Below are 23,949 nucleotides of genomic sequence, written 5' to 3'. Positions count from 1 at the left end.
TATCTGGCTCCTTTCCATCTCCTGCTTCAAAAACCTTCTGAAGTCTGCCCCCTTATTCTTCCAGGGGATATGATTCTGTCTCTGCTTTGTAGCGTCCCCACTCATGCCTTTGGACTGTAAATTCCTTACAACAAGGACCTCATAAACGTTTGGCACCCTTTGTCTTTTATATAGCACCATGTATACCATGGCGCTGTAATGAGGGCTTCATACATGATCACAGTTTTAAAACTGCCAGGTATTTGCTGCGTGAGCATCAGAGAGTGCGACTGTCTTGTGTTTGTGTCATTGAATGTCCTTGGCCCTTCGTGTAGAGCTTGGGTTGAAATTAATGCTGCAACTTGTTAAGACCTGACAACGCCTCTTAATAGTCTCTCTCAACTGCATGGTGTTTGCTTAGCCTTCTTGGCTTTACAGGTGCATATGGAGATGAGCAGACCCTCTGTCAATCTTAAGACACTTTCAAGTAATGCTTTCTCCTGGTTTGTAAACAAATTAAGGACAGCGGTAAAACAAGAAAGGAAATACATCTTTGGCAAGATCACGAACTCGATGGATACATTACAGTCCTTTGTTTTTACAGTTCACTTCGGTAATGACATGTAGCGTCTTCTGCGCTTTCCTAGCAAGCTGCCAATGCTTTCATTGCAAACAGTGCACGTGATGTTTAAAGGCTATGAGGGATTCCATACAGTCGGCCCAATGCATAGGCAGTCCCTCCCTGGGATATATAGCACCACAAAGTCCATGCCGCGCACGGCACAGCATTTGTCATTCTCCTTCTCTGGTATGCTCAAGAATTTTGACAAGATTTTCTAGACCAAAAATATAGCCGTGGTCTGGCCCGTCATAGATGGTGTTATTATACTTCGAACCTTTACAAGTGGTGTGAGCAAAATCTATCATGCGGACGTCAGCTTTGGGGTGACCAGTTCCATGCGGCACGGTGCAGTTTATGTTCTGAAAATGACCCTGCGAATGGTTGTCCAAGGTTTCTTTATTCTCCTTATGTTCTTGTCCATCGTAGATGATGAGAAGTGAGCTGGAGTAGAATCGATAGGAACTCTGTTTTTCGATGACTGAAAGCAGAGCCTTTAGCTGTGACACAATGGGTTCCAAAAGATCTGTTCTCAGGCTGTTACCATTGTGAAAAAACTGGTAGAGGGCTTGTCTGAAGCCATCGGGTGATAATTTCCTTCCATAATACTTGTCTTTGCAGAGAAATTGGCCAGTGTCTGCTTGGTAAACCTTGTATAAAAGGAACATTAATCCAGATTATGTGTCTCTCAAATTATTGCACGTTCAAAACAGCCTGCATGTAAATTATCCAGCTAGTTTGACAGAAGGAGGAGCATGTAGTTTAGCGATACTCTAAATGAAGGGGGTAACGGGGTGTACAAACCCTGTCCTGGACCAGCAAGGGTTAATCCCACTCTGTAGGCTGATGAGGCCACGCCCCTCTTGGCTCTATTGGGTATGCGCCACCTGCAGCCTCAGTACAAAAGGGATCAGCCCCCCCCCCCCCCCCCCCCCCCCCCCCCCCCCCGAGCTCAGTTGGGGTTGATGGCTGAGGAGGGAGGATGCTTTGCTCAAGAGCCTGTGCATGCTGCAATCCAGATGGGTGCACTATTACCTGCAGGGGCTCCAGCGGGAAGGGGTTTGCTTGAAGCTTCACTGGCTGATGACCCAGAAACCCAAGAGAAGAATGGACCTTGACACCAGAGAAAGGGGTAGGAACTAACTCATGGAGATTAGACTTTGGTCCAGTTGTGGAACTGGGAAACTAGGTGGTGTGTTTTAGCCACCTCCCTGCTGATGTAGTGTAGTTCACTTGCTGCTATCAGGGCCCTGGGTTGGGATTTGGTGGAATAGGGAGGGCCTGGGTTCTCCTACCCTGGCTGTCCCCCACCCCTGGCTGCTGGGCTGCACTCAGTTGTAGGGCTACTGTCCTCCCCCTGTCCCAAACCCAAAAGGGGGATGGGGTGTACATGCAGTGTGACTAAGGGGTTCACAATCTAGCTGATCTGGGAGAGATTTTGTTCCTCTCCTGTGGCAACTGCGTTTGGCAATTTATGCAGCATGCTGCTAATGAGATCTAAGACCTTGCCTACATGGGAGGTTTAAGCCATTGCTACTACCAGTATAGCTGCATGGGTGCAAATGCCTACTATAGAGAGGCTATTAACTGTAATTTGCACTAGTGCAATTCACCCCTGCTTGAAACTGGTATAAGCTGCATAGGTGACAATAGAGACTTATAGCAATTTACCCCCATCTACTCTCAGGGTTTACACTAGTGCTGCAAAATCAGTGTCTGAAATGCAGATCAACAACCCTTGTAGACAAGGCCTTAATAAAGGTGCTGTGCCCTCCCTCAGCTGGTAATGCACGGTGTTCTATCTGGTCTCCTTTTCCACAACACAAAAATAAAGAATGACAAGGAAATCTAGAGAAGAATATTGACCACATCTGGGAGTGGATACAGAATGAGCTTACATACCCTATGAAATGTAATGGATAATCAGTTCAGTATCAGAACACTGAAAACAGGAGAGGAACCTACTTGATGGACCTATTTACAGTGCTACCTATTTGTCTTAATCATAAGAATTATCCTTCAGAGACAGCAAGGCAATGTCCTAAATCTTCCCCAATGTGTAAGTGAAACAAATGTATGGCTTCAGTATCTCACAGGAAGGGGTAACAATTTCTATCATGAAGAGCCATAATGTTTAGCACAAAACAGGTGTCCAGTATTGTCTTGATGAGACTAAACTGCTCCTAGAAATGTATGAGCTTGGAAAGTTTGTTCTTGAAGTCCTGACTAACCTTGAACACAAAGGGTAGAGAATCAGGACAATGTATGTGTCTAGGGTCAGATTCTTAGCCGGTGTACAATGGTGTAGTTCAATTGAGGTGAAGAAGGAAGCTACCCCACTTCATACCAGCTGAGAATCTGGCCCTTAGTTTACTAAGGAGTAACTCTTTGTGCTTATTTTGAAGAACAAACACTGGAGGGATCCTACCTGCATTCCACAGATGCGAGCTCCAAGAGATCCAGAAGTGCTCTGTTCACACTTCTTTATGTGGCGTGCTTTCTTCTCCTCTGAGGCGTCGTCTCCATGCTGCCTGGTTCCCATTTTCAAGTCCAGAATGCAGGGATATTTATACTTTGACACCACATTTTCAAGCAACAGATACTCTGGACATATGAGTTAAGGGAGACTTGTTGTTAATGTACAACTGAAATACCTCTTAAATCAGAGGTGGCTCTGGGCATCTTCAGGTTCATCATAATCATTCACAATTGTCATGAGACTTAGCAATCCACCTTTACCACATTCATCGTGGCTACCGGTCCCTGTTGCCAATTTCAGCTAGTTTATTCTAAATGCAACAGCCTCCATTACATAGCAAATGGCCCAGTTATTTAGTGTGGATCCAGCCCCAGGGCTGTCAATCCAACACCTTTCCTCAACATTAAACTGACTCAGGTGTGGTGGTGGCAGGGGTTGTAAGCTGTTGATCACATGACCAGTGATCAAATGACCTCTTAGGAAGGAAAACTGTTGCTGCTTTGATCCATTTGTCTTGTGATTCCTACATATTGTTTATAAATTTATGCAAAGGGCTCCCTTGGCTTTGAGTGGACACCCTTTGATGGGGAGTCTTTTAAACTAAGGGGATCCAGAATGCTGTGAAGTATAGTGTATTGGTGTATAAGGGCTTTGGGACCTGGGACAACCTACATAGATAAATGTTTGTCTGTCATCCATTAGCAGCAGCCAATATAAATACTGAAAACTCTCCAACAGCACCACTGCTATGAAATAAGCAAAGTGCAACAAGAACAGCTGAGTGGAAGGATACGATGCAGTTTGTTCTCGTTAAGTTTGGAGGACAGGTGGTTCAGGTGCAATTGGTGGCAATGCAGTCCCCAGGGGTTATAGCCATTTCTTTCTGGCTGGTTTCCATTTGTGTCCTCCATGAGTGAAGAGACGTCCGTATGGTACTTGTGTTCTGTGCTCAATAGCGTCTTCCCTGGGCAGCTAGACAAAATACACAAGAGGCAAACTTGGTTTGTAAGCTCCCAGAAAAGAAGTTGGGTTTCCCCCCTCCTTTTGGAGAGCGTGATCCCTGATAAGGGAAATTGTCAGGGACTCTCAAAGAAAATATTCATAACCTCTAACCTGCCAAGATCTTGTTACCAAGTCTGTCCTTTTCAGAAAGATAGGCTGTTGCATGGTGCGATTGTTTTACTGTAATTTTACAGTGAGTTTGGCCCAGACTCAGTGAACTGAAGCCTGGAGATCTCCATTTATCCATTTAACAGGTTCAGCACAGGAAAACTGCTTGCCAGTGTGCCTTCCCTCTGAGTTAGAGGGAACACCTTTGGGAGTTTGGGGGAGGGGGAGATTCATTCTCCTTGTATTGTCAGCCCTTGGTCTTGCTCATCTTATAATCATGACTCTTTTCACATTGAAGTCAGTGGCAAAATTCCCACTGGCTTTAACAAGAGCTGAATGGTGTGATGGAGTCTGGATTAGGGAGACCACTTATTAAAAGCAGTATTTCAGAAGGAAAATAATTCACATAAGAGATGCCATATCAGGTACCATTGGAAAGGTTATAATTTGCTAACTATGATCTTGTTTGTGATGTGTCTTTATGTATAAGTTATGGAAATGTTTGCTATAGCTGTATTTCAACTGGCGCTGTTTCTGGGTGACACCCCAGGCAGGATGGTAGCAAGATCAATAAGCCTGCTTAACAGCTCAATCGGGGAATTCAGACGTAGAGTGAACCCTAGGGAAAGAACCTGGAGGCTACACCTTATGGGTCACCCGGAATTGCTCAGGCGGCCCTGGACTCCACCTTGTTTCTGTGAACGTCCATAAGTTTAGCTAGAATTGAGCATCCACCCACAGGGCAGAAGGGGATAGAAGGCCCACACCTTCTCATTGTTCCAGAGGTAGGAAGCAGAATCAACTCACTTGCAATGGAAGCTGTGAAACAAAACTGAGGCCCATACAGAGGGACTATACAAGCCTGCAAACCCAACAGTTCTACTGAGAATCTGATTAAGACATTTGTATGTATCTGATTGCTTTGACTATTTAACAGCTCTTCTCACTTCTTCCCTTTTCTAATAAATTTGTAGTATTAGTTACTGAAGGATTGGCTGGCAGTGTGGTATTTTGGGTAAGATCCAAACCCCTATTAATCTGATAATGTGGCTTCTCCTTTGGGGGCAGGAGAACCTTTTGGTAAAGGGAATAGGTTATTTAAAACTCTCTACTGGAACTAGTGGCTGAGTGGGAACCAGAGACTGAAATGAGGTGAAGGGGGCTGCATCTTTTTGTTTTAGTTTCTTGATAACCAGTGTGGGGGAATCAGAAGCACTGTTAACTGGTTGACTCTAATGGCAGAGTTAACCACCAGTTTGGGAGAATCTGCTCACCTTCTTGCAGCCTTCCAGGAATGTCATTTTCAGGTGGGCTATCCTAGGCATGGATGAGTCACAGAGGGTACCCCTAAAATATAGCCGGCCTGGGTCTGTTCTGAACCAGTGAGTGAGCCTGCATCTCCCTGAAAACATTGGAGAATGTATCGGTCAAGGCAGATCTCCTCTGCAATCCTAGCGAACTACTTAGGACTTCAGTGAGTGGTGTAGACCTAAGCCTGCATTGGGGTGGTCCAGAGCTGCCCTGTCCAAGGAGACTACCAGGAGGTATCCTCGTGAGTGTAAAGGCTACATACCTGCCTCTAACAGGATGCAGCTCACTATGGGCTGTGGAACTTCTGTTGCTATTGAACTGCTTTGAGCAGTGATTGGGGGAGAAGGGCCAGAGCCATGGCCTCACTTCCTTCCCACCCCTTTTTGGGGCACCTTACAAAGCTGCAGAACAGGTAAAAAGCATCCCATGCTCTCCAGAATTCAGGGGCTGCAATTCCAGCTGAGGGCAATTGAAGATCAAATACAAATGCTTGCAGAAAGGCCAAATCCTGGTCTGAGTCACCTAGGTGTCAATCTGGAGGAACTCCACAAGGCAGTGGAGCTGCTCCTGATTGGGGGGGAGTGTGTGTGTGTGTGTGTGTGTGTGTGTGATTGCAGGTTGCCCAAGTCAATGGCTGGATTCTGATCCAATTCACAGTAAAACAGTAGTGATGCCACTAAAGCCAAAGGAGTGATATCATGGCAAAACCAGCATGAGCTGATGCCAGCTCAATGTTATTTGTTTGGAATGTTGCCATGCTGAATATGAGCCTTATGTCCAGCTACGCTTCATGCCTCAGGGCATAGCCTATACATGAAATGACTGTGTAGTCCGCTCTGCCTGCAAGCGGACCTCATGCTGCTTCAGAGAGCCTTGACTAAGCAGCCCCCTCTTGCTGGCATCAGGCACTCACCTGTCTTTGATGGTCGTTGTAGGCTGAGGATGACTCCGTTTGACAAACACGTCTTTGCTGCTGCTGGCCGACGTCCGCTTGATCTCCTGCCAGAGCGTCAAAGTTTCCTTGTCTAAGGAACTGCGGTTATCGGTTGGCAACCTGCGGCTGGCTACGAGGCTTAAGTTGCCCAGGCTGTCCTTTCTGATGCACACAGAGATGACGCCTACAAAATAATGATGGGAGGTAGAATCTTGTGAAGGTGGCAAAAATTTCCCTTTCAGGCAATGAGTTAACCTACACACAACCATTACAGACCACTCACTGCTTGCATTATTAGCCAAGTGTCATCCCCCTCTCATCAAGGTACTTAGAGGAGAATGTGTGTACTTAGCAGTGTGCTTCCGTGGAGGTAGTTTAGTGCTAGAGGGACTACTGAAATCCAATCCTCAGCTCTCAATGTGAGCAGTCCCAGAGCCTCTGGAAAATAGTTGCAGGCTTTTTAGATGCTCCCTTCTCCTGCCCATGTACTCCCACCCCCACCTTCCTAGCGATCCTGTTCTTTACTTTGTTTTTGCATTCTCCACTCCACTCTCACATTTGTTCTTTCCAAGCTCTGTGACAGCTGAACCAAGTGGGGCCCCATGCCGGATTCTAGAGGGCTTGGCTCAGTTACAACAAGCCAGGCAAGTCTTGTTCTTGAGTGGTTTTCCAGGAGCAGGGAACTAAGGGAGGGAGAATCCTTGAAACAAAGATTAGTGTGCACATAAAGAGTCTGTAATCAATCAGAGCACAGGAGCTTACAAGTGCCACAGCTTCAGGCAACTTGCTGTGTTGTAAAGAGTTCCAGTAAAGACGGAGGTAAGGCATTCCCTATTACAAGGAGGTGATGGCCACATAGGTCCTCATGCTCATTAACTGACAGAAGTAAGGAATTTCTGCTCCAAAATAGGTCTTCAGCACACAGCCATGTGCATTGTCTATCCCAGCATTAGATCGTGTGGTCTCCAATCGTTCTCCAGGCAATAGGATGATAGTCACATCTGAACAGGTCTAACTTTCTATCCAGGAGAGGTAGGTAGAGCTGTGGGCTAGGAGACTGCAGCTCGAAGCCCAGCTGTGCCCTGACACATTGCCTGAGCTCAGGTCAGACAGTTGTGGCCTTTAATTTTGGATACCTCAGATTGTGGGAAGCCCACTGTGAGACACCCCCCCCCCCTCCCCCATGGCAACAATGATCCTCATTAAGGCACAGCGAGCTGTGCAGGAAAAAAAGTTCTATACAACAGCCATGCAGATCTACTCCATCCCTGTATGACTACATTATGTCTTAATCACTCTGTGTGCCCAAGGCTTTCTCTTATTTCTGCAGCTCTCCCTGCTAGTGTGAGCCATAGTCATTTCTGATGTAACTCTACCAAATTCAATCTTCAGATTTTTTATAAGTGGCCAATGGCACTCTGAATCACTGCAAAAAACTACTACTGAAATATCCTGAGGAAGACGGACTACTTAGAACGGGTCTTATTGGTGGAATAGTCTAATGGATGATCTTAGAAACAAGAGCAAGTGTAACAGTATCTGTCTTAGCAGCACGACCTACTTTATCACACTTTGCACTGTAACAAATGGACCATTGAAGTAAAATGATAGCCTGGTGCCTTTAGAGCCTTCCAAATTCTAAAAGGTTTGGGGGTTTTTTATAGGCAGCCGCATGAAATTGATCAGTTAGCTAGCTCTTATAACAATAATGCTCCAGCCGAAGGACATTGTTCCTATTGCAAACCAAGTAAAATAGACAGGGCCAGACCTCAAAGCACGTGTGCGGGTCTGAATATGTAGCCCACAGTAATTACCTTAATATGCATCAGCTACCCTGGCATGGACTTGTCCTAATACACTGGCGTGGTTTTGCTCTAGAAGTTAAAGACCACCAGGAACAGATTGCCTCTGCAACTACACCATACTGCCACAGCGGGGCACAGAAGAGAACCTTATTGGATAGGTCCCTCTCTCTTGCTTGATGTATGAGGAGAAACAGTGACGCCTGTGGGTGAAAGCTCAGACTGCTAATCAGTAGGCAGCCTCCTTCAATACTCAAAACCTCCCCCAGTATTTTAGCTGTGCATCTTCCATTGACTTTAATAGGCATCACATAGCTGAAATGCCACAAACTCTTCTGCATAGTTACCCTTCTCCTAGCAAAGTTTCAGCAACGCGGGCTCTTGCCTCAGTGTTTCAAATGACAGATGACTCATGGGCACAGCTTGTATACAAGGCGGCTATGACCTTTCAGGAAAAGGTTGATTACAGTGATCCCCTTGCTAAGGAGGGCACTGATTTGACTGCGAGGACTCCTCTGTCAATTCTATTGATCACTTCCGCTGCTCTGCCGTGTGAACTTTCTCACACCGGTGTCAGCCCAGAGTCCAGCCGTGGGGGCATTTTTCAACCATTGCCCTTTCAGTATTAGAACTGCAGTCATGGGAGCGGCTCGCAGCAGTGCCCTGTCGTTTCCAACTCCAATGGTGATAATCACAGTCCAAAAGCTGTTTATAAGGATGGCATCAGCGACCTACAAAAGCCACCAACAGCAAGAACCCCACAACTTGGCAAAATATAGGTCTAGTTTTCCGATCCAGAAATCATTAGGTGCAAACATTCCCTTTTCATTAGTCTTTGGGAGAGAGAGATGTATTTTTGCAGCTTAGAAACACAGAAATTCTGTTTTTCCAAAGCAAATATGATGACCCTATTATGGAGGCTCCCTTCTTTCCATTTAGAGGGAGATTAGTCAGAAAATGACTGGGAAAATGGCAGCTTCTTACTCCACTAAACTTCCTCCCATGTGTCTTCAAAATCATATCTGCTGACTTTGCTAACTAAAACAAGGGTTAATGACCTGAATTGCAGAGGTCCTGAGCATCTGCAGCTCCTAGTTACGTCACCTGGAATTGTGGGTGCTCAATATTTCAAAAAAATCTGAATCTTACTTTTAAAAAACAAACAAACAAAAAACTCATGCTGGCACTGCAACACCAGCGCAGCTGAAAGAGCGGGAGTTAGATTTTATTCTGTTTTGTGCATCATCCACAGAATTGTCAACTAAATTCCAGTTACAAAATCTGGATTACAGATGACGATGCAAGAACCAGAAAAACATCCAGCATGACTCTCAGTTTCCCAGTTTGAGTTTGCAGAGCCAGCAGATAAGAAAACAATCTTATCTAAATTGAATACAGAAAATCATTGTGAGGCAAACATAAGACTCCTCAATGTCAACTCTACAGTCCATTTTTAGAGCATATTTCTTATCAAATATTGTGTAGCTATATCTCAAATGCTGTGCTACAGAGACTGCAACATTCAAAGCTGTCTCAAATAAAATCAGATGGTGTAAATCAGCATAACACTCCCATTGAAATCATGATGATCTTGCCCTATATACAGCATGAAACTGATAGGTCTTAAATATCTTATATTAACATGAAGATTAACAGGAACATTTTTTTCAAAGGTGCAAGGGGCAGTGCAGCATCAAAATGTCAATGGAATATGGGTACTTAACTCCCTTACATTTGAAAATCCCAGCTTTAGTAAATATTTCTTTTCATGCTATACAGCAACAGGGGACTGGTCTAATTTTGCATATGTCACATAATTGACACACACACAAAACAAATATATAATCCATGGTTTTAGCATATTGACTGCTACTATACTCCTTTTATTCCAATGATGGGTTTATTATCTGAAAGCAAAGTTTTGTTGCATTTAAGTGCTTTCCATTCTCTTCTTTCACTCCCACCAAAAATTCTTCCCCTTTCCACATAAAGCAGGCTAGACAGACAGAGTATATTTACAGAAGCGATCTGCATGCGAGAAGCATCTCTACAATTTGCAGGAGCTGTTGTGCTATGGTGCTTGCTACCTTTTCTCTCATGTGTTTATTTTTAAATTTAAAAGTGTGTTTATTTACTGCCATGTGCAGTAGGAATCTGAACAGAACTGGGCCGGAAAAATAAATCCATAAATCTATAGCTAGCTAAAAACTAGACAGACAGCACTGAGAGCTGGGGAGGGAGAAAGCTTGTCTCAAGGTCATCTAATCTGCCTGAAATGGATAAGTGAGTTGCCAAGTCTGTGCAGATGCTCTATAAAGAACACTAACATGGTGTTGGATTTAAATGACGACATTCTAACAATACTGTGCACAATGTCATCATTACATAACAGTCCCTAAACCCCTCTAGGGGCTTACAATAGAGACGGGACATCTATATGCGTAAGTTGATGACAGAGATCTCAAGGTTCTGACATTTAACCTTCCCTTCCAGCCAACAAGTGTGGGGGATAAAGGGCCAGATCCTTAGCTGGTGTAAATCTGTTGACGTCAATAGAGCTATGCTGATTTCCATCAGCTGAGGATCTGGCTTGAGGTTTGCATAGTCAGGGGTCCTCTGTGAAGGCTACCAATGACCCAGTCAGGAAGAGGGCCAAATGACTGATCCTAGGCAGGTGGTAAAGTCTTTGGATTCTGATTTTGGAGATTGGAATTTGATTGCTGGCTCCACTGCCGACACCCTGTGTGACTTTGGGCAAATCACTTTGCCTCTCTCTGTGCCTCATTTTCCCACATGTAAGATGGAGACAACACTGTCCTACCTTATAGGAAAAGGAGGAAATCTGTTATAGATTGGAAATCACTCAGAAACTAGGGCCATGTAAGCACACAGACTGGCAAGAACTGGTAAAACCTTGGGGAAGTTTTGCAGATCTCATTCTTATGCTTTGGTGTCCCAAAACTAATTTAAAGCCATGTTTTTTCAAGGATAATCTAATTTTTTTTTTAAATTATCTTTTGCTAGCTAATGAAAATACCGAGTCTGATTTTCAGAGATGCTGGAAACCCGCAGTCCCCACTGACTTCAACTAATGCTGCCTTTACTTGCCACCTCTGAAAATCAGGCACAGGAGAATCCTCAGCTGTTGTAAAGCCAGCTCTATGCAAGCCCCTTTTCTTTCCATCCATCCCCAAACAGAGGGGTGTGTTGGATCAGGAGGGGGCGTCGCCAATGCATATGGTTCTCCAGCAATCCCCACATATCTTTATACATGTTCTCCAGCAATCCCCACATATATAAAGACCCGTAGGCTACTGCTACAAACCAGCACAGTTTAGAGCATTCCTGACTTGCTGTGTCTCTTAGAAAGATCAGTTCATATATCCCGACTCACAGAAAGGGTTAATAGACTCCAGCATGCTGGAATTTAACTGAGACTATTATTCTAAGGTAGCCTTACAAAAATGAATGCTTTCCTTATCTGGGAGAGTCTGGCCCTGTGTCAGCCACACACCTGTTCTCTCTTCACTGTCCCAGGGGCACTGCCTCGGCTCGTTATGCGTAACAACCTGCGGAGTCTCATTAACCAAAGGTCAGGTTATTGCTGAGTGAGGGAAAGACAGAACCAGCCTCAGTCATTTCCTAAAGAGGCATAATGAAATGCTACCTGCATTTACAGAGAAGTCTATTTCAAGGGCTTACATCCACAAAGAAATGAAAGGCATCCTCTCAGCTAGGAAACTTTGAGTTATGGGCTGTCCTGTCCACCTGGCTGACAGCTCCTCCCCAGAGATAGCTGCATCTCACTGTTTCTCTGTGCTTTAGAACAGTGGCTCTCACCCTTCCCAGATTACTGTACCTCTTTTAGGAGTCTGATTTGTCTTGCGTACCCCCCAGTTTCACCTCATTGAAAAACGACTTGCTTACAAAATCAGACATTAAAAATACAAAAGTGTCACAGCGCAGTATTACTGAAAAATTGCGTACTTTCTAATTTTTACCATATAATTATAAAATAAATCAACTGGAATATAAATATTGTATTTACATTTCAGCATATAGTATATACAGCAGTATAAACAAGTCACTGTCTGTATGAAATTTTAGTTTGTACTGATTTCGCTAGGGCTTTTTATGTAGCCTGTTGTAAAACTAAGCTAATTCCAGATGAGTTGATGTACCCCCTGGAAGGCCTCTTCGTACCCCTGGTTGAGAACCACTGCTTTAGAATCTTTCAGCACAAAAGTCACTTTAGAACTGCGATTGTATTATTTTTCCCTGGCCTCAGCTGTATTTTGTCACAAAAACAGTCACGCAGAGCACCATTTGGCTTGGAGGGTCCAGATGTACTGAGTTAGAGCTGTGTGTGTATGGAGAAGTTATCAGCTGTGGGGGTATGTGATTTGGGCATGGGCTGAATCGGGGCAGCAAGATCAAAGATCATTTCTCCACCACACCAAAAACTCTGTTTTCTGTAGAATCCCCTTCCCAATGGACTGGCAAGAAAGCAAGAGCCACGTGACTCATGCTGCTGACATATAGCCAGCGACACTCCAGCTGCTGGGCACATTTGGCACACATGTTTGCTTAGCTCTGTTAGCCAGCGGCAGGCAGATATTGGGGAGCACCATGCGGGCCTATTATAGCCAGAGACAGAGGCTCACTGATGGTAATAATCCTTCCTCTAAAACCGGCCCAGTGACATGATTCATTCGCCATAACTTCTTCGCTCCCCAAGCTCACTGTTAAGCCTCCTCCCTGGGGAAGCGCCTGCCTGCTGCCTGCAGTTACATAGGCACCAAGCTCACCGCAAGCTCACTCGTTCATGCCAATCTCTGCATCAGTTCAGAAGCAGGAGAATAACAGTGCAAGGTCCTTGTGCTGACAGAAGCTCTGCTGGCTTCCCAGCAAGAAAGATCTTACCGCAGCTGAAGGCCAAGGGACAAGGAAGATGGAAAACTCAGTCAGGATCTCAAAGGGGGAAATAGGTAAGGGTGCACGTGTATTACGTTAGGGGAGAAATGATAAGGGACGTGTGCCAGGACAAGGCCGAGACACCATGTCTATCCTTGGATGGGTCACATACTCCCCTGTCCCCTCATTACTACTTATGATGTAAGCAGTGCCCATCCTTGTGCTGGGCTCTCAGCACAGAGATAGACGGCTTTCACCCTGAAGGAATAGAGACAACTATAAAAGCAGCTACTTGGTAATGAGAAGTGGTGGGAGGTCTCTGAAACAGGAGAGCTCTGCTGCAAGCCTAGGCTTCCCTTGCTCTTGCTGCAGACAGAATAAAACCTTCCAGCAGAAATTCTTGAGGAGGAAACTTGCTAGTTGAATGATTATTTGCTGCTGTTTGCTCCGCTGGCTGACTGTGATGCCCAGCTAGGGGGACTGGTTTCTCCCAGGCTGCTCATTGGCATCTCACTGTGGTAGGTGCGATGTACGCAGAGGGCACTCGAGCGCTAACATGACACCACGCACGCCAGGCTCGCTGTGACTCAGTCTCGCCCTACAAACGTGGATCTGCCGTGTGCAGACGGGCTTCTCCCTCTTCCCCTTTTCGTTCTTCTGTCTCTTTGGAAAGATCATGAATGAGCCCCTCCGCCCCTTCCTGGATCTCAATTCAGCAGCCTACCCTGCCCAGCTACACGGCTGCAACCTGGCTGACCTTAGCCCAGAATTGTGACTGTCCCGTGGGCTGAAGCTGACGGCACGACACCTGCCTCAAGTGCTTGTTATCCCTTGAGCCGCTCTGACTGGGCCTGGTCTACTCACAGCATGGATCTGTTTAACTAAAGGTGTGAGGCTGCACTCACGTAGTTAAACGAGGGCAACTCTGTGTGCGGACCCTTATGTCGGTTTAAACATGGCTCACATCAGCCCTGCTTGTACCTTGTAATTCACCAACGTGAGCCAACTTTAAACTGGTGTAGAGTTTCCCCACGCCCACCCAGTAAAATCAGTTCAACCTCGCACTTTTAGCTAAATAAGTGTGCGTATAGACAAGCCCTTAGTCTGCTAAAAGTTTAGGGCCCGATTCTCCTCTCCTTTACACTTTGTAAATCCTGAGCAGATCAGCTGAAGCCAATGGCATTCCACCAGTGTAAAACCAGTGCAAATGTGAGCTGTTTCCAGCTCATAATCAGCAGACAGGGAGCTAAATGGGAGGCGCAGCTGGCTTCATGCTGCTGCATGTTATCATGGTTTTGGTCACATTAGGCCAGCTGTTGTAAACTGGTGACGCCCTATCTGAGGATCCTGCCCTTTGGAATCAAACACTGAGGATAAGCTGGTTTTCAAGAGACAGGGTCACATTGTTACCGAAGTGCACCTGTGGAGTTGCTCACTGAAGTAAATGGGAGTTCTGGATTTACACTGGTATCATCAAGAGCAAAATCTGCCCCCATAGTTTTTTGCCAGACAATACCGTAACAGGAAAACAGGTAGCAAGAACACCCTACCCTTCTTAACTAACATACGACATTTGAAAGAGCCTGGATAGATGATCCATCTAGTGGCCTTTATAGCTATTATCTTTCTCTCTCACTGATTGCCACTTTCTCATACATTTTAACCTTTGTTCCTCTGGCAGTGGTCTCAGGGGACAAGAAATTCACTGAGCTACAAGCATACATGCTTGGATGTGGTAGTGTTTAGTAAACTAAAACCTGTGCTTAGGTCACAGAGATAGCATTTAGGGTGCTGTGTTAAGCAAACGGCCTGACCAAGCCCACTGTTAGACATGGCTGGAAATACGCTTCTCATATGTAGCCAACTTCCCTGGGACAACTATACAAAACAAAGCAAGAAAAACACTTTCGACTGTTCATTTGGGGTTCTGTCCCAAAAGCTCTTAAGCACATGAGAGAAGAGACTGTTCGTGGGAGCCCGGTTTCTCACAGGTTAAACCATTGGGCCTGTCCTGATGACTCTTCTTTAGTTTTCGCTTTCTGTCCCTTTTTGACTGAGTCACCTTGTGCCCCAGTCTTGCCTCACAGACACCAGGGAAAAAAGCAGCCTTCTATTCTTATCTTAGGTTTCACTCTTTTCCTGGCTCCTGTGCTCTTCTCGTGAACAGCTAACCTTTGGATAGCTTCAAATGATACCGACTCAAACACAGAAGCTCCAAAGGGCACTTGGCCAGAATTCACATTCCTGATGAGTGACTCTTTCCCAGCAGTACCAACCTCTAGAGTCCAGCCCAAATCCCTGTCATCTGGAGGAATCCTACCTGGAATTCAGCAAGGACTGAGGCTTTATCACTTACTCCTCTTGTTAAAATTCACTGCTTCAGGGATTCAGAAGGGACCATTATGACCCGCTAGTCTGACTTCCTGCACAGCACAGACCATAGAACTTCCCCCAGTGATTCCAGCGTCTGGCCTAATGCTTGTGGTGGAACTGGAGCACTCTCTGTTGGACAGACGCTTGATCTAGACTTAGAGAGGATCTGCTAGTTTGTAGAAGCTAAGATAAAAAGGCTGATCTCAGTAATCCACCCAACTTTCTGTACAGTGATGGGATCACAAAACTGAAAGAAAGTGTGTAGAAGAACCATCCAATATTCTAAGAACATTGAGAAAGTCTACTAAGTGTCGGAGATTACACACACACACACTCTCTTTCTCCTCCTCTTCCCCCCCTCCCCCCCCCCAATTTGCTTGCTCTCAGTGGCTCTATTACAATTAAACAGGCTGGGTAAAACCCCTTCTTTCGAAGATGTAAGATATTAGGGTACCATTTAATTTTTTTTCTATGTAATGCACTTTTTGTTTCCACTGAGGACTGAGTGTCACAATGCAATGAGAAAGGATGCTCTTGCATTATTTTCATCTCCACTGGAAACAGCAAGTACCGGAGAACTCAACAGATAGATCCTGATGTGAATTCCTCAGCTCAGTTTTGCAAACCCAAGAAGCTTGAATAAAGGCTAAGAAAATCAGTTACATTTGCATGTCCTGCAGTCATACGGTCAAATCCGGACATCCTTACTCAGGCAAAACATCTACTGACACTAATGGGAGTTTGCAAAAGTAAAAGTGGAGTTAAGGACACTCAGTGTTTGGACTGTATTTCAGAAGTACATTGACTGGTCCAGAATCTCCCCTTACACAGGAGTAAAGAAGGAATGACTTTATGGAAGCCAATGGCATTAAACCAGAAGAACCAGAAGAGAATCTGGCCCTTTGTCTCATTAAGGGGAGAAAAGGATCAATGAAATTATAGGTCACTAAAATCTTCTCCCTCCTCTAATAAGACTGAAGCTCCTTAGCCAGGATCAAGAAGCTGAGCATTAGTGAGCCCTCCCTTCTCTTTTGATCATGACTACCATTAATAACCCTCCCCCTTGATTCTCTCCTGGTTCACCCAGCCCTTCCTTACCTTTGTACTGAGGTGTGAACTGTTTCATCGCTGTGGGGAGCGACTCGTAGAACCACTGCTCCTGGGAGATGAGTGGCTTGCAGAGGGTGTGCTCATCATATTTCATCATGCTCATGTGGCCCCCAACCTGATGGACGAATGGCTCCAAAAGGACCCCTTTCCTGGGGTCCCCAGTGTCCAGATTATTCTGCACCACCATGCTGTCTGGAGACCCGTGGTCCAATTTGTACTTGGGTCAAGGCTAAAGACACTCCGGGAAGGAAGTGCCCTCTTCTTTTAGTAGCCACGTAGCAGTGTGTGTGTGGGAGAGCAACCAGAAGATGGGTATGGGATTGTCTGCACCAAGGGAACAAACGCTGAGCCTAGATCTTTGCTGCTCTACCACGCATAGGGCACCTGGCTTCTCAGCGCGCCATTGAGAACGTCCCTGCAAACTGAAGGATAAATACAGAATGTGAGAAAACAGGGGCAATTTGCTTCCAGACACTTTCCTGCTATTCAGTGGAGCTCACACAGGGCTAAGGCTGCCCCTCCCCAATGGCTCCCCCTACGCTCCTGCATACATTATTCTCCAGCCCAAGAGAAGCCCGGACAAGCAGGAAGAGTTATACATTGAAGTCACATGCAAGTCCCACCCTTGTAAGGTGAGATCTACACATGCACGTGGCTGCAGTCCAGCACTTGAAATGCAGACCCAGTTTAAACCTGGTGGGGAGCAAAAAAAGTAGGGAAGGGCAATCTATGTGAGCTATCAGGTTAATGTGGCTCCCTCTGAGATTAGCTAGATCAGGGCATTCCTTCTGCCAGCTAACACCAAGCTATGAATGTGATGCTCCTTTCCCCTCCTAAAGGTAACCCGAGGTGAGGATAATAATCCCAATCTGCTAAGACGACATGATTGATCAAGTTCTCAACTTTTTCTCAAATTGTCCTAAGACTAGGACGTTCCCTGCCAGTGGGGTTATTAATAAAGACCTCCATACTCTGGAAATCCCTGTGAAGGACATTCTCACACAAAAATGTCAGCAAAACCTATCTCCCACCCCCACCCTTCTTCAGGAAGCTTCTCCACCTCCCATCCTTAGAGAAACTTCAGACCAGGACATTCCTTGTCAGTTAACACTAGCACATTAGTAAAGGTTTCCCTCTCCCTTCTTAAAGGAGTCTGGGGTCAGGATATTCTAGGTCAGTATGGAACAGTAGTGACATTAACACTGACCATCTATAGCTAAGCTGATCAATAGTTCCCAGCCTGAATCCCACCACCTCTCCAATACATACTCCATTCTGGGGTAAAACATAAGGAAACCCACAGCTAGTACATGCATTGCTCCAAAGGGCCAGATCCTGACCCCTTAGGAGCTTTGCCATGGACTTCAATAGACTTGGGACTTGGCCCTAGAATGATTAACTAGGAAAAGAAAAAAAAATCCACTCACACTCACAGCTGTATGTGTTCTGGTGGCCCTTCTACCCAATTTCTGTTGCAGTCCATGGCCAAATTCCCCATTGACTTCATTTGGAGCAAGACTGGACTCAATTATTGGGGATAAAGCTGAACATAAGAACGACCATATTGGGTCAGACCAATGGTCCATCCAGCCCAGTATCCTGTCTTCCAACAGTGGCCAATGTCAGGTGCTTCAGAGGGAATGAACAGAACAGGTCATCATCAAGTGATCCATCCCGTCGGCCATTCCCAGCCTCTGGCAAACAGCAATCGCTGCCTATCCTGGCTACTAGTCATTGATGGACCTATCCTCCATGAACTTATCCAGTTCTTTCTTTCACCCTGCTATAGTTTTGGCCTTCACAACATCCTCTGGCAAAGAGTTCCACAGGTTAACTATGTGTTGTATGAAGAAATACTTCCTTTTGTTCGGTTTAAACCTGCTGCCTATTCATTTCATTTGGAGACCCCTACTTCTTGTGTTATGAGGAGTAAACAACACTGCCTTATTTACTTTCTCCACACCAGGCATGGCTTTATAGACATATCCCCACCTTAGTCATTTCTCTTCCAAGTTGAAAAGTCCCAGTTTTATTAATCTCTCCTCATATGGAAGCTGTTCCCTACCCCTAATCATTTTTGTTGTGGACATGAGGACAGCACTTCTGCTGCCAGAGGCTCTCCATCAGAAAGGGTCTGCTTCCCCCAAGGCATGGAGAACCCCTGTTACAGAAAGTCCCTCTGCAGCAGGGCCTGCGTTGGAGTCGCACTGAAGATGAATTTGGCCCTATGAAACCAGTTTACATGAAGGAGCAGCTTCCTCGCAATTCCCCCATCCCCACCTGATGACCAATGCTGGAGAACACAGAGGGAGGTTTATTCTGGCCAACCAGCCCTGCCTCCAGGATTCATGAGTGAAATGGGACACCGGGCACGTAAACAAGTGCAAATTGGGAGAGACATTCTGGGCTGGTGAGCTGGCCTTCAGTTACATGCTAGCACTTGACCATTCCAGTTAAAAGAGAACACTAAAAGGGACTGGAGAAATTCCTTTGTGTTGCCCTTCCTTTCCTCTTCAGCCAAAGAGGAAGGTTTTGAGGCCTTACTCCATGTTGTGTAGCACCTTCGTGTACAAGAAGTCTCACTCAACTCAAGCCATAAGATACTATTCTGTGTGAATAGCAGTATCTATCTATAATAGATTCTCATACGGCCTCTGTGACACCTCCATTAACCCAGCATCTGAGCACATTGCTATCTTCAATGCATTTATCCTCACAGATATCCCAGGGAGGGAGGGACGTGCTATTCTGCCCAGCTTGCAGATGGGGAATGGAGGCGCAGAGAGATTAAATGACTTGTCCAAGATCACACAGGAAGCCAGTGGAGGAGCCAGGTGTTGAAGATGGTCTCCCAAGTCCCAGGCTAGCACTCTAACCATCGGGCAATCCTTCCTCTTTGCAGTGCAGCATTACATTGAAAATAGGTATTGTGCGCTCTGGTTTGCTTTTAGTGGCAATGGACTCCGGATCGAACAAGTTCTCTGGCTGGAAAACACCAAGAGTATCAAAGCTCAAGTGCTTAAACTCTTTCCTCCTGCTCTCCCATTAATAACTCCCTGACTAAATGAGCATTAGAGTTGGGTGCCTGGTTTTTGCATGGAGGACTTGTTCCAGTCAGATGAACTGAGCTAAGGGAACTTACACTCATCCCCATGGAGACATGAGATGGAAAGGTGGAAGAAAAAGTCCTCCATGGGGGAAATTTCTTCCCCTCCACTCTGCCCAAGTTGAGATGTTTGAACTCAAGATTTCCCAGGATTTCTTTCCCCTGCCAATTCTATCATCACCCTATGCCATAGGATGGGATTTTTTGTCATACAGTTACACAGATACAATCTACACTAGCACTTAATTCCTGAAGGCACAATGCTGAGCCGTTTAGATGAGAGTTTTTCAACCTGAGGTGAATCTATGTCTTTAGAGCCACTCTAGAACACACAAACAAGCACAAGTATTTAACATTTCTGAGCTGCATCACCTTTTACAGATTATTTTGCTCTTTAAAGTGTTTTTTTAATTGTTTGTTTGTTAATAGATTTATCACAAAACTTCCTTCAAGCCCTTGCACTGAATGAAAGGGCTGTTTTGATTTGCTGGCATTCTGAAGCAGCTCATCCTGACCATACAAATGTTCCCATGAGCACTCAATGAGTCACCCTAGCATGTCTCAACTTCTCTCAAACAAGGGACTCCTGAAATCAACCCCCTCCATTGCTTAAGTTATCACAAGTGCCACAAATATATTTAGGTCATGAAAAAACATTGAGGGCTACAAATCAATTTTAATCCTCCTTAGATTTCCTTCTTAGAAATATCCAGGATTCATTGTTCCTCCAAAGAAGATGAGATGCAACCTACGTAGCAAGTGACTCTATGGGTAGAAATTAGAGATGGTCCAGAAATACAGAGTGGGAAATATTTTTTAGAATTATTTCCCCCAATTTCTTTTAAAAAAAATCTGAAAATGTTTGACATTTTTGCTTGTCTGAAAACGGAAACATTTTTCATGAATTTTCCTCCTCATTTTTTGGGTCAAAATCCCTAAACATTTTTCTCAAAATTTTTTTGCTGGTTAGGAAAAAAACATTTTTCTTCAAAATGCTTAAAAACTCCCAACTAGTGCTTACGAAAACACAGAACTACGTTTGTGTGTGTTTTGGTGATTTGCATTTCCCACACATGATTACTAGATGGGCGAAAACTCTTCACCATTTAAAAAACACTAATTATCCTAGGTGTGTCTGCATGTTGGGCTTTCAGGTCTTACAGTCAGTGCCTGCTTTAGAGGACAGCAGTTGGGCCAATATTGCCCCCAGCACAGAAAAATTGCGAGCTAGCAGACTCTAACCAGCAGAGGGCTACGGTGCACACAAGGTTAGTTGTAGTTACTATGTTCCACTAACTCAAGCAGGCCGGCTCATAAAAGTGAAAGCAGTTTATGAGATTTATTTGTGACCCTACAATACACATGCACAACAGAGAAATTATGGAGGCCAAATCCTGAGGTCCTTGCTCAGTTTCTAGTAATTTCTTCCCAAGGCAAAAATCTCACTGCTCAGATTCTACAGTAATGGGGCAGATAGCCTGTGTATTGAAAATAAAAGACATTCATTTAATCCTGTGAAAAACACTCTAGGAAATTGAAAGTAAATTGTTTGTAAAGCACTGAAATTTACTGGCCATCATTTAGGCTGTTTGTTCATATAATTACTGCATTCAGCTCGGAAGTCAAAAACAGACAAGGCAGTTTTTTCCTCCTCGAGCCTGCTTTCCAATGCCCCTGTGCTGAGCACCGTGCTGCAAAGTGGGGGTTAGAAACATGGGGGGAGGTTGTGTTTTACTTGGACTAAAAGAAATAGAAAATATGTGTCTGTCTATTGATAAATCCACCCTCCAGAGCTGCTAAATCAATAGACCGACAGCCACAGATTTAGGGGCAGATAGTCAGGGGGTATAAATCAGCAATGGAGCTAATGACATTTAGGAGCTGAAGATATGACCCATGGATTAGCTGGGTATAGATTCACAGACCGGCAGACACACCTTTTTTACAAAGCTTATATTACCACACCGTTTCCCTTTAATCTTTGGCCTCAAAACACACAGAAACCTCCCCCTGCAGCACAGCGAAGGTGCTGATGGTTCGGGGTTAATCTCCCCTCTTTCACAGGGATCAAGCATGTGGCACACTGGCTGTGGCAGTGTGAGAACAGTCTGCCCTGAGAGCAGTCCATGCAGTGTCCCTGCTCTGTGGATTAACAGTCTGAGTCTCCAGAGCTGACCTTTTTTCATCAGCCCTAAGTTCCCCCTTTTCAAAAGTTGTTAGAATAATTACATCTCCCTTCTCTTTTACACAGGTGAGTTTCTCGTTCTTGCCTTGGCGTTATTTGGAAATCTGCTTCCTGGTTTCCTCGGAGGGAGGCTGCTTTCAGGCTGGATTCAACGTTCATCAGAGTCAGTATGAGCCTTTCCCTGGACTTTAAATCAGGCCCTCAGTGTATTTCCACCCAGATGCTTTCTGCACAGCCAAGCAAGTGCCACATTATCTCTCAATGAATTTTTAAAGCCACTTTTTCTGCTTTTCTCTCCACCACGGCTGACCGGGAAAGAATTAGCTGCACATGGGGGCTGAGTGCCAAAAATCAATAGCTCCGTTCTTTGCAAGTAGCCCAGCTCTTACCATCCGCCCAGAAATCCTTAGGTGCAGAAACTCTGAGCCCTTTTATCTTGGATTTCCCTTCCTGAAAGAATCTGATGTTCATAAAGTTTATGGCTGGTGCCAATGTCCTCACAAACATGATGCAAAGATATGGTGTGCTGCACACAAGGATTTATCCAGCTGCTTTGCAAAGCAGAGGACGTAGGGAGGAAGGGCAGAAATTGCATTAGCTTGGATTGATAGGCAGCTAAAAACCCTCTATCCTCTGCCTGCCATTGCTTGGGCCTTTGGGATAAAGTGCAAACAACAGTGACTATCAGATAGATGGCTACGTATTCTATATACCGTAGCAATACTCCCCAGCCTGGGCAGTGCTGTGACGGCAAGATCCATTTGGCCATATGGCAGTGCCCTGGTGGCTGTGATTATAAATGCCCTGTCATTGCATTAACCTTTGCCGAGGTGCCTGAAACTTCATGGAGACCCTCATGTCGTTTAGCCCTTTCATTCCAGTTTAGCTCCAGATTGATTCTCTGCGGCGCACTGTACTCACCAATCTGAGCTGATGCTAACTTAGCCAAAGGAAGGCTGCTGCTCCTACAGGCCCCGGCCTGCTAAGCCTAACCCCTCTGCCGTGAGGCTTGTGTCCTGGGGTGAACCCGAATGTGACACACTACTGTTCTTGGATGGGAAGGTTTTGCCATGACTCTCGCTACAGCTCCCCTTTTTCAGGTGCCCTAGTTACATGTATTAGGCCAGCGTGGGATTTTGTTGACAGCGGTGTAAATCCAGACACCACTGCAGTTACTCTGGATTTAGACCACCGTGACTGCCAGAGGAATCTGCTCCACTGTAGCCAAGAAAATACTTTGGTCAGAGGTACAGCCTGTCCCTTCACCCCACTAGACTCCCCCTGGAGCACTTTAAAGCACAGCTCCCCAAAGCACATCTCGTTTAGCATTTCAGCTGCCGCATCCTAGAGCAAACGCACAAACAACTCGATAAACAACGTGGCAGCAAAGAGGGAGTTCTCATCGACCATGTTCTGCCCTATTAGAACCGACATTTCAGCCAGTCACCCCAGATTCCAGCTCTTCTCACGTCCCTTTGCCGCTTGCCGATCCGCACTGCCAAGGCAGTCCAAGTGCAAAGAACTATTAATAATATCCCTGTCCGTTTCCAAAAATCAAACAAATGCTTATTAATCCTGTTCTAAGGGAGGCCTGTGTGGCGTGCAGGACACCTACCTCATGATAAAAATACTCACCCATCAGCGTCTGCGTTGCTGGTAGGGAATTTACCCCCGCAGTGATATTGTGTGTGAGTAGCTCAGTTGTTCAGCCCGGTTGGCTCCTCACAATGCAACCTAGGGGAAAGCCTAGCCTTGGTACATGGAAATGGGGAGGGTGGGTGGGGAAGCGAGCTGACATCCAGGGAGAGTCACCTGACCTTATTGGAAATTCCTGGCAGGCCTTGGGTTTTGTACAGCTGACAGCTGAGGCAACTGGGCCGGAGTTAAAGGGAGAAAGGAGGAAGAAAACACAAACTCATCCAGTATTAAGGGAAACAAAATTATGCCTTTGATAGGGTTAAGTTGGCAACTGAAGAGGAGCTGCATGTGACATCTTCTGTGAAGAGGGAATGGTGTATTAATTTTCT

The 23,949-nt window shown here is 45.4% G+C and overlaps 1 protein-coding gene and 1 long non-coding RNA gene across 3 annotated transcripts; one reads left to right on the top strand and one right to left on the bottom strand.

Annotated features, from left to right (window-relative positions):
* Positions 1-74: 74 nt before the first annotated feature.
* IP6K3 (inositol hexakisphosphate kinase 3) lies at positions 75-23,636 on the bottom strand. 2 transcript variants are annotated; one of them, XM_067531615.1, is made up of 6 exons: positions 23,558-23,636; positions 16,620-17,053; positions 6,412-6,616; positions 3,871-4,049; positions 3,027-3,202; positions 75-1,248 (listed from the first exon to the last, which is right to left on the bottom strand). In XM_067531615.1, the coding sequence occupies exons 2-6, from the start codon at positions 16,816-16,818 to the stop codon at positions 772-774; spliced, it is 1,236 nt and encodes a 411-aa protein (XP_067387716.1). In that variant the 5' UTR covers positions 16,819-17,053; positions 23,558-23,636; the 3' UTR covers positions 75-771. The 2 variants fall into 2 exon arrangements, with proteins under 2 accessions (XP_067387716.1, XP_067387717.1); XM_067531616.1 differs by lacking the exon at positions 23,558-23,636 and adding an exon at positions 23,538-23,556.
* Positions 1,564-3,496, top strand: LOC137142318 (uncharacterized). The gene is made up of 2 exons (XR_010916888.1): positions 1,564-1,730; positions 3,004-3,496. It is a non-coding gene; the product is annotated as an uncharacterized lncRNA (long non-coding RNA).
* Positions 23,637-23,949: the final 313 nt, after the last annotated feature.

This window comes from Emydura macquarii, unplaced genomic scaffold (assembly GCF_026122565.2).
Source record: "Emydura macquarii macquarii isolate MOO-44397 ecotype Brisbane River unplaced genomic scaffold, CSIRO-AGI_Emac_v2 contig_3220, whole genome shotgun sequence".
Classification (NCBI taxonomy): Eukaryota; Metazoa; Chordata; order Testudines; family Chelidae; genus Emydura; species Emydura macquarii.
This window is presented reverse-complemented; position numbering and strand designations above follow the sequence as displayed.